The sequence below is a fragment of the Microtus ochrogaster genome, chromosome 1 (assembly GCF_000317375.1).
Source record: "Microtus ochrogaster isolate Prairie Vole_2 chromosome 1, MicOch1.0, whole genome shotgun sequence".
NCBI lineage: Eukaryota > Metazoa > Chordata > Mammalia > Rodentia > Cricetidae > Microtus > Microtus ochrogaster.
This window is the reverse complement of record NC_022009.1, coordinates 91,699,255-91,710,526: the sequence shown is the minus strand read 5'-3', so window position 1 is coordinate 91,710,526 and position 11,272 is coordinate 91,699,255. Positions and strand designations below refer to the sequence as shown.

Below are 11,272 nucleotides of genomic sequence, written 5' to 3'. Positions count from 1 at the left end.
TGTGTGTGTGTGTGTGTGTGTGTGTGTGTGTGTGTGTGTGTGTGTGTGTGTGTGTGTGTGTGTGCTGCAGCTCAGCCCAGAGCTTAGCATGTGCCGGCCCAGCTTGCACTACTGAGCACAACTAAACCTCTGCTCTTATTTCTCTTCTGTTTTTGCCGCTAAGTCTCACCCTGACTGCAATGGGCCTTCCTGTGTGGACCTTGAATCGGCGGCAGTCTTCCTGCTTCTGCCTCCCTGGTGCTAGGATTGTTGGCACAAGCTGCCTGCCCTGCGCTCTTAATCATGTCTTAATTGAACATAACTGTTGCTAGGGGCAAATATAAATTCTTAAATCCACATCACTCCTTAAATTTGGGAAAGATCATGCTTCAAGTGTAAGCATTTCGATTCCCTCTGTGGAGCGTCCAGTCCGTGCTCCACCACTTTCTCCTTCTAGCTCTGTCAGCATCACACAAAGCCCTGATTCTTTCCCCCTGGTCACCGTGTACAGGACAGCTGTGTGAGTGAAGACTGAAAGTGCATGCAGCCCAAGGGGAAAGGCCCTTGCCCAGCACTCAGTCCCCAGTTCTGCCGCACACAAGGAAGCTGACTCAATGCATTTTCTTTAGCCCACTTTGAACACATCAGGCCTGGCACTGTGGAGGCTTTTCTATCTCAAGTTTTCATCAGATGATCTTAGTTAATTAGCTTAAATTATAGATATTTATGCATAATGGGTTATATAATCTTCGACATAGATCAGCCTGTGTGCACATCACTTTGGAAACTTTAAAACATTTTTACATACCACTTTAGTAATGTTTTATTTATTAGCCACAGGCCTAGAACTTGCTGTGTACTCCAGACTGGCCTCAAATTCATAATCCTCCTGCCTCAGCTTCCCAGTCCTGGTGGGTTCCTTTTTACCCTGAACTGTTGTAAAGACAACAAGGAATTTAACATACGAAAGGTTTGGAGACCAGTCATATCAAATGGCTAGGGTATGTGGGGTGCCAGACATTCCTGGCCATGTGCTCAGCCTTCCTTTAGGTTGGAAGGGTTTATTTTATGTTATGTTATCAAACTAAAATAATTATGCTTACAAAACTCTAACACTTAAAATATAGCCACTAAATGAAAGCAAAATAAAGTGTGGGGTTTTTTGATTTGTTTGTTCGTTTGTTTGTGGTTTTCAAGGTAAGAGTTTCTCAGTGTAGCCTTGGCTGTCCTGGAACTCACTTTGTAGACCAGGCTGGCCTTTGAACTCACAGAGGTCCACCTGCCTCTGCTTCCCAAGTGCTAGGATCAAAGATGTGTGCCACCACTGTCTGGCTCTTTTCTTTTTTTTTCAAATGTACTTTGGTCGAAGTGTGTTTTCTAAAGGGTTACAGCATGAGGCACACACGTGAGGTTATTAGTCACCTTATGGAAGAAAAGCTCAAGGGAATACACACTAGGCAGTAACATGGCCAAGACTGTACTGTGAAGTACATGCTAACATGGCTGGGAATGTGGGAGAGGTTAGACTTAGGCCAAACTCAATTCTAAACCTTCTTTGTTGTTTAGCCTCTTTCAGAGTTTGTCTTTTGATATGGAGGGTTTAGCTAGTGTGTGTGTGGTGTGTGTTATAGGTACCACTCTATAAATGTAGGGCACTGCACATGTGTTATTTTATCTTGTCTGTTGTTGGCAGATTGTACTTTTCAAGAAAAAAAAATGCCCTCAGGTATTTCAGCCTTGGGTTCAGGTAGTTGAAGTGCTCAGTCTTCTTTCCAGACCTGTGATAGTGGCCCAGTCCTGTTGGTCAAGGCAGATGTGGGGCTCGCTTTCAACTTATCCACACTCACCCAGCCCTGTGTGGACCTCCTTTTGCTCGTAACCCCAGCACAGTATGGATCTATGTTTCTGAGGCTGCTGCTGCTATCGGACATGCCATGGTCCCTTCTGAAGTGTCTTTTATCTCAAAGGGTCTGCATCCTTGCCTGCTCTGCTCTTGAGTGGTTTGGGGATGGCCATTCCTAACACACACCAACCTTGATGAGTTTATCTGTAGCCTTTACTTTCATGAGACAAACAGTTAGCTAACAAATCCAGGTCTGTTCACTGATGTCCATTTAGAGCAGTGGTCCTCAACCTTCCTAACGCTGAGACCCTTTAATGCAGTTCCTCATGTTGCAAACCCCCAACTATAAAATTATTTCATTGCTACTTCATAACTCTAATTTTGTTACTGTTATGAATCGTCGTGTAGATATCTGATCTGCAAGATATCTGATATGTGACCCCCAAGGGGGTCACGACCCACAGGTTGAGAACTGTTGCTTTAGAAGCTGTTGTCATAGTCTGCTTTGAAGATATTAGAGTAACCACCACCACCATGTGCTTTTAGCTTTGTTTGACTTTCGGTGTCTTTTTTTACAGTGCTAGAATTTTACAAATGTAATTTGGAAATTTGCATCTTAATTGGTTCCAGCTATTTCTTGACAGTCTTCAGATTTAATTATTTTAATTTAATATCATAAAGCAATGTAGTATAAAGAGAGTGACTAGTGTTACTGTTTTGATATAAACCGTTCACATCAAGGCTGATACATAGTCAAACAGATGGGCAGAAATAGCTATTATTTGTGTGAAAAAGATCATCCTGTAAAAACAGACCTATTTGGCTCTCACATCTCTGATATTCAGAGTGTCTTCACGAGGTACTTCTGTAGCTGTGTATGTCTGTCTGTTTCCACTTAGTGCTTCTTGCACAGGGGTTGAAATAGGCATCGGGCTGCAAGACAGCTCCTCATTGCTTTGTTGTTTATGTGTTTCCATACAAGCAGTAGTGGTAGATCCTCTTATTAGTATTAAGCCGTGAGTCAGGTTATTTGCCTTGGTCCACTCTCCTCACACACGTGCCCACCTCTGTATTCTACTTACTCAGCCTGGCCGTCTTCTGCAGGTTTCCGGAAGATCAGTTTGGACGACCTTCGGAAGGCTTACATCGTCAAGGACGTACAGCAGTACATCCTCCACCGCCTGGATCAAGAGGAGGCTCTTCGGCAGCACCTCACCAAGGAGACGGCTGAGACTCTGAACCAGCTGCACATCAAGAGCAGCGGGTGCTTCCTGTATCTAGAGCGTGTGCTGGACGGGGTTGTGGAGAATTTCATCATGCTCCGAGAGATCCGCGACATCCCAGGAACTCTGAACGGTCTCTATCTCTGGCTCTGCCAGAGACTTTTTGTCCGAAAACAGTTTGCCAAAGTCCAGCCCATCCTGAACGTGATCCTTGCGGCCTGCCGGCCCCTGACCATGACAGAATTATACCATGCCGTGTGGACCAAAAATATGTCTCTAACCTTGGAAGATTTCCAGCGCAAGCTGGATGTCCTCTCCAAGCTCTTGGTGGATGGGCTGGGCAGCACAAAGATCCTATTTCACCACAGCTTTGCCGAGTGGCTCCTGGATGTGAAGCACTGCACCCAGAAGTACCTATGTAACGCGGCAGAAGGGCACAGGATGCTGGCCATGAGCTACACCTGCCAGGCCCGGAACCTGACCCCACTGGAAGCACAAGAGTTTGCCTTGCACTTGATTAATTCAAACTTACAGTTGGAGCCAGCCGAACTGGCCCTGTGGATGATCTGGAATGGCACCCCAGTCAAAGACTCTCTGTCCACCTTGATACCCAAGGAACAAGAGGTGCTGCAGCTGCTGATCCGAGCCGGCGCTCATGTCAACAGCGAGGATGATCGCACTTCCTGCATCGTCCGGCAAGCCCTCGAGAGAGAGGACTCCATTCGGACATTGCTGGATAACGGGGCTTCTGTCAACCAGTGTGATTCCAACGGGAGGACTCTGCTGGCCAATGCCGCGTACAGTGGCAGTCTGGATGTTGTGAATTTGCTGGTCTCCAGGGGAGCTGATTTGGAGATCGAAGACTCCCATGGACACACTCCACTCACGCTAGCTGCTAGACAAGGACACACGAAGGTGGTTAACTGTTTGATTGGGTGTGGAGCCAACATTAATCATACCGATCAGGATGGTTGGACAGCGCTGAGGTCTGCTGCTTGGGGGGGCCACACTGAGGTGGTGTCTGCCCTGCTTTACGCTGGCGTAAAGGTGGACTGTGCAGATGCGGACAGCCGGACGGCTCTGCGGGCAGCAGCCTGGGGTGGCCATGAGGACATCGTCCTGAACCTGCTACAGCATGGTGCCGAGGTCAACAAGGCTGACAACGAGGGGCGGACTGCGCTGATAGCTGCAGCATACATGGGTCACAGAGAGATCGTTGAGCACCTGCTGGACCATGGTGCGGAGGTCAACCACGAGGACGTGGATGGCAGAACAGCTCTCTCGGTGGCCGCACTCTGTGTGCCTGCAAGCAAAGGGCATGCGTCAGTTGTGAGCCTCTTGATTGACCGAGGGGCTGAGGTCGATCACTGTGACAAGGATGGAATGACGCCTCTGCTGGTGGCAGCCTACGAAGGCCATGTGGATGTGGTGGACCTGCTTCTCGAAGGAGGAGCAGATGTGGATCACACGGATAACAACGGGCGGACGCCCCTGCTGGCTGCAGCTTCCATGGGGCATGCTTCTGTGGTCAACACGCTTCTGTTCTGGGGCGCAGCCGTGGACAGCATCGACAGCGAAGGCCGGACAGTCCTCAGCATAGCTTCGGCACAGGGCAATGTGGAGGTGGTGCGCACTCTCCTGGACAGAGGCTTGGACGAGAGCCACCGAGATGATGCTGGCTGGACGCCTCTCCACATGGCAGCTTTTGAGGGTCACAGGTTAATATGTGAAGCTCTGATCGAACAAGGTGCTAGAACAAATGAGATTGACAACGACGGGCGCATCCCCTTCATTTTGGCCTCACAGGAAGGCCATTATGACTGTGTCCAGATCCTGCTGGAGAACAAATCCAACATAGACCAGAGAGGCTATGATGGCAGGAATGCATTGCGTGTTGCTGCTCTGGAAGGGCACCGGGACATCGTGGAATTACTCTTTAGCCACGGGGCTGATGTGAACTACAAAGATGCCGATGGGCGGCCCACACTTTACATACTGGCCTTAGAGAACCAGCTTACCATGGCTGAGTATTTTTTGGAGAACGGTGCAAATGTGGAGGCCAGCGATGCAGAAGGAAGGACAGCGCTGCACGTCTCCTGCTGGCAGGGTCACGTGGAGATGGTCCGAGTGCTGATCGCCTGCCACGCCGACGTCAATGCAGCAGACAATGAGAAGCGCTCGGCTCTGCAGTCTGCAGCCTGGCAGGGCCACGTCAAAGTAGTCCAGCTTCTGATAGAGCATGGTGCCGTGGTGGACCACACATGCAACCAAGGCGCCACGGCCCTCTGCATCGCGGCCCAGGAGGGACATGTGGATGTGGTGCAGGTGTTGCTGGAGCACGGCGCTGATCCCAATCACGCCGACCAGTTTGGACGTACTGCCATGAGAGTAGCAGCCAAAAACGGGCATTCTCAGATCATTAAGTTGTTAGAAAAATACGGTGCTTCCAGTCTGAATGGCTGCTCCCCTTCCCCTGTTCACACAATGGAGCAAAAGCCTCCGCAGTCGGCACCCACCAAGATGCAGTCTCTAACCATCAGGTCCAACAGCTCTGGGGGGACCGGTGGAGGTGACTTGCAGCCTTCCCTCCGGGGCCTGCCCAATGGGCCAGCTCATGCCTTCAGCTCTCCATCAGAGTCTCCAGACTCGACTGTGGATCGGCAGAAATCGTCCCTGTCCAACAATTCCCTGAAAAGCTCCAAAAATTCCTCCCTGAGAACAACGTCCTCCACAGCCACGGCTCAAACGGTGCCCATTGACAGCTTCCACAGCCTGTCATTCACGGAGCAGATCCAGCAGCACTCGCTGCCGCGCAGCCGCAGCAGGCAGTCGGTCGTGTCCCCTTCTTCCACAACCCAGTCCTTAGGACACAGCCATAATTCCCCCAGTAGTGAGTTTGAGTGGAGCCAAGTCAAACCAAGTCTGAAGTCAACAAAATCAAATAAAGGAGGCAAATCAGAAAACTCCAGCAAATCTGGGTCAGCTGGGAAGAAAGCTAAACAAAATAATTCCTCACAGCCAAAGGTTCTAGAATATGAAATGACCCAGTTTGACAAAAGAGGACCTGTTGCTAAGTCTGGGAGTAGCCCACCTAAACAGACGCCGGGGGAATCTCAGTGTAAAATTGTAGCTCAGGATGGCAGCCGCACCCAGCCGCAGTTTCTCATCCACCAGCAGAGTGGGGAGCAGAAGAAGAGGAATGGGATAATGACGAACCCCAATTACCATCTGCAGAGCAACCAGGTATTCCTGGGCAGGGTCTCCGTCCCGCGAACAGTGCAGGAGCGAGGGCATCCAGAGGTGCTGGAGGGCTTCCCTCCCTCGGAGACAGAGCTGAACCTTAAACAAGCCCTGAAGCTCCAGATTGAGGGCTCTGATCCCAGCTTCAACTACAAGAAGGAAACGCCCTTGTGAGAGGTAAGAAGGCAGTGGGGAGAATGAAGGAACCATAAGTTAAAATCCCATCTTCCTGGTGCTCTTAAGACCTTTCGGGCTTCTCCCCTACGCACGCATTCAGGGATCTCATCCCAGCCAGTCTGCTCAGTTTGAGGCCTCCAAACGCTAGCACCTGTCCAAAGCACCTATGTAACATAGAATTGATAGATCCATATACAGATACAAAGACCGAGGATAGGACAGCTAATAGGTAATAGACAGTGGATAGATATGCTAATCTATGTAGATAGGTAATAGACATTGGATGTGTTGATACATGGCTCGGATGATAGGTAATAGTCATAGATCGATAGGTAGAAGATGACAGGTAATAGCGATAGACAGAGACAGTGGGCGACAGATAATATATAGTTGGTGATACATACATAGACGCTTAATCTATTTACTCTTTATCTCCTCTCCCTTTTTCCCCTCACAATGTTAGACTGAAGGGATGTGTGTAGTCGATGCTGAGTTCATGTGCTTAATCCTATTTGAACCTGTGGCAGTCTTTTGTAAAAATGTATTGGATAGGAGAATGAGCAGATGAATATATCATCTATCAGTTCTAGACTAAGAATTTTTTTCCTGTATTATCATTTCCCTCCCTCAGGAGATTTCTGGTGGAAAACAGGACTGTTTTCTAAGTATTCACTCTTTGGCTTGGAAACAGTAGACTGTGCCTAGCAGATGGTTGGCAAATGTTAGTTTGCCTGTTTCACCCAGAAACAGACCATGGATTTAAATTGGTAATCAAGTTTTATTATAATAACTGATAGAAATCTAGTAGTTTTGCATGTATCATGAACAGGTGTGGACCATGGTGAAGGGTTTAGGCTATCATTTACTTAGTTCCATATTTAGGGGCAGGATATAGAGACCATATATTAAGTTCAGATCACAAGTATTTTTTTATTGAATAGCTCTTTTTATCCTCCATCTCAAAGGAGGCTGCACTGCATAGGAAAAAGTGGGTGGAGAAATAGCAGGAGCTCATGTGTACACCTTGGGTGTCCCTCACAGGCACTCGTCCATGTCTAAATAAACTGAAGATTTCATTAAGCAGCTTGTCTAATGTCCAGCGACTTTGTAGAAGGCCTGACTTCCTGTGACAGTCACACTCAGGCAAGCTGGCATCTCCATCTCTGCTCCTCTTGTCTTCAGTGATCTAGTTTAGGGATTTGACAAATTAACCATCATTACAAGTATCTTCTAACACTGAACATCCTTCTGTGAGGTCAGATGAATGGTCAATCCAAAGTCACTCAGAAATACTCCTCCAAATACTTGGTTGTGATAGTGCAACACCTCCCCCCCCCACACACACACACACACAAGCAACACAAGCAAGCTCATAATATCTCTTAGGAAAACGAAATATTACGTCTGTGTCTGTAAAAAATGTGATAGAAGGTAAGTGTTTGGTAGAATAATTTTCTTTTATAAGGTCTTAAAACTGTCATTACAAGAAAAATATATTTTTTTTTTCAGTTACCCCTTCTGTGAAACAGAAGGCATTGTGGTCAGAATGGCCGTTCAGCTGCCAGATGGAAGCAGGACACCGGAGGATGTGCTGGCCAGACTGTGACTCCCTCAGTACTGTGTCCTGATGTACTGTCATGTGCCTACCCAGTAAGGCTGCCCTTCTCAGCGTAACCCCATGCTGAAGCAGTCTCTGCCACACCGAATAAATGCAGATGTGAACTGCAGCTCCTCGATACAACCAAACCCGGTTTTGAGTATTTTCCCATTCTGTAAATGTGCATGTGCCACAGTCAGGTGTCTCCGCAAAGACAGTGTTCCGTATTTATTGTTTCCTGCGTTGTGGTGTGTACTCAGTCCCATCGCATTGTCTGGTGTGCCTGGTTCTTGTGTATTTAAAGATGTTACTCAATAAAGCAATTCTTGCAACTGTTTTTTGTCTGCTAACCTTCAGCGTTAGATACAAATGAGTTTCTGTGTTGATGCTACATGGAGGTGAACAAATGACTTGGTGACAAGTTTTCCATGGTGTAAGAGTCACTCTGGCAGTTTAAATCCAGGCAAGCACCGTCCGCGTAAGGCCGAATGACAGAGCAGGCAGACGCTGGCCACTCTTGACTACAGGCGGAAGAGCTCTACATCCACAGAGGTTCTGAGCCATCTTCTACCCGCCTGTCATCCCACCTGTGAGTAGATGGACCACCAGTCCTGAAGCTTGGACATTCTCAGGGACAGAGCAGTTAGTGCCCGGGGGCACATGTGCAGACAGAGGCTCCAGGTCCAGCTAAGGATGACTCTGGTCCCTGAATCATTCACCGGCTGCCTTCGCCTCCTTCAGCTGAATGAAATGTAATCTCATTGTAATTGAATGTTCACTTCTCTGAGCTATCTCCACTTGCCAGTTACTGCATAATCAAATTAGCCCCAGTCAGAACCAACTGGGTACATTTGAATGACTTGCTGGGATGGATGTTCTTAAATGTCCAGTGTGCTGTCCATCACAGGTGACACCACTAACCGTTAGTCACAGCACATTGATAGAACTGGTGGGCTTGCACGTTCCTGGCCACATTCTTTTTCCTGTTTTCATCTTCGCACAATTGCACATAGGATGGCTGGGTGCCAAGGTATGGGAGGCATCAGCTTCAGGAACGTGGAGCAGTTTAGATGGATTGTGCAAATGCCTGGCAGGATGGTATAGAAACCAAGGGCGGTTTGATCCCGGGTCTTGGAGATTCTGTGCTCTCCTCATACTGTTGCTAAAGGGGAATGGGGAAAGAGAATTTGGAAATTGAGCACAAAACCATTGCTACTACTGAAAACTTTGGAATGTTATAATGAGAGGCCAGTAATGGTCATCACGTGTGAAAGGCACGAGTAGTGTTGTTCGTGGAAGCTCAGATGTGTAACTGCTTGTGCTGTGTGTTTCTCTCTCCAGTCTTTGTGAAAGCCTTTCCTTGCTTTGTTTTTCAATGTCAGCCAAACTCGTTTCCTGTGTGTCGCCCGCCAGTCATAACCAGGAAGAGGGATAGCTGATGAAGTCACTCAAAGTTAAGGTGATGGCATGGTTGATACTGACAAGTCAAATGTGAATGTCCCAAGGATTGAATTCTTGTCCCTATGGGACGTTGATTAATGACACTTAACAGGACTCTTGCAAGGCAGCCTATTGGAAGTGTTTCTGAATCTGTCGATAGTACCCTGTTACTAGGACCAGTGTGACTCCATCTCACGCACACACTACATTTGCCATAGAAGAGGAACCTCTGCCTTCTTATTAGGTGTACCTTTTTTTTTCTTTCTAAGGAAGAGAACCACGAAAGCTGCCAGTTTGTCTATTGAATTATTGAAATTGTATTTATTTAATTTTATTGCTTTTACAAAATTGCACCTTGTGACCAAAGGGCAAAGGGCTCGTCGCAGTGGAGAATCTGTATTCTCCAAGTGTTTTTGTCTCCATCTTTACACCCTGAAAAAGTTGGTAGGAGGGGAGCCTGTTGGAAAACTAGGGTTCTCATAAGTATTCCTCAAGGAGTTTTGATAGAACAAAAATGGCTTCTGATGTGAGGATCGGGCTGACCAGAGTGATGCAGCCACCCCTCTATGCTTGTCCAGTTTGGGATGCGGGAGGTTAGTGCCACACTGGGGAAAAGCAATGGCTTTTGCTCTATCACAAAGCTAAGAAACAGACCCACAAATAAATAACAAATAACTATTTTTGAAATTCAAATGTTTAAATTTTGTAAATCAGCAGTTTGGGATGTCTCGTGTTTGTAATGCATTTGTATTGTTTCCTTCACACCCCGTGCTGAAGGTCAGTGCCACTAGCAGGAGAAGTGATAAAAATGTCAGAAAAGTGAACATCTGGAGGGGCTCCAGAAAAATGTGGGGAGAAAGAGGACCAGAAGTCAGCGCCCTGTGGTGTACAGCGAATACCTTTTGTTCCTTCCTCTCCCACCCCTACCAGATTCCTCAACCAAAAACAGCCCCTTACTTCAGAGACAGGAGCGAGTTGTCCGTGCTGTCTGGCTATGCAACTGTTTGTTTTGCTTAATGCCCTCCGTCAACACGTTCCACAAATACAGTGGCAGACAAATGCTTTCCTTCTATTGTTCTCTCTGTGTGGGGTGTATAAATAACCTAAAATGTACATTGAATTTCACAGTGTAAAGTTTATTTTATCCCTTGTATTATATTATGTGAGAACATCCCAATGTACATGAAGTGCATAATAAATCTATTTGCTTTACAGAAGATGTCTTGTTTTAACTTTATCCTTTAAGGAGCAACGCGTGCATGATGTAAGTTAATAAAGTTTATAAGTTAAAAAACTGGGGCGAGATATAACGCTGGCCTGACCGAAGGAGGCAGGAGACCAAGGCCTTTATCTCTTACACAGCTTTGATAAGTGTTCACTTCTGTTTCTTTTCCTCTGACAGAGTGTTACTGTCAGACCTCTCTGTCAGTTCTCTGCTATCCGAGATGAGATGTGTACATGCATGTCTCTTGGTTTTACTACAGCCTTACCCTGGATAGTTGGGTTTGGTTTTTTTGTTTGTTTGTTTGTTTTTTGTTTTTTAATTTTCTGGAGAAGTGGATTTTTTTCTAAATAAAGTTGTGTGCTCTTCCCCAGAAGAAGCCATCACTGACCTGTACATGGAGCCGTGAGTTTATGTACGTTCTTTTCTTTTTAGGGAAGGCTCCTAAGAAGGCCAACAGTTCTTTGTCCTTCATGACTTTATGATGTAATGTAGTTCCCTAGAACTCATCATTTCCTGCAATCATTCGCTTACTCATATGCTGTGGAACA

At 46.9% G+C, this 11,272-nt stretch overlaps 1 protein-coding gene across 1 annotated transcript in view; it reads left to right on the top strand.

The window, feature by feature from the left end:
• The window catches only part of Ankrd50 (ankyrin repeat domain 50), a 31,704-nt gene extending 23,310 nt beyond the window's left edge, over positions 1–8,394 (top strand). Inside the window, exons 4-5 of the mRNA XM_005343922.2 lie at positions 2,927–6,462; positions 7,972–8,394. Coding sequence (XP_005343979.1) covers positions 2,927–6,459 — 3,533 coding nt within the window. The 3' untranslated portion in view covers positions 6,460–6,462; positions 7,972–8,394. The remainder of the gene's footprint in view (positions 1–2,926; positions 6,463–7,971) is intronic.
• Positions 8,395–11,272: the final 2,878 nt, after the last annotated feature.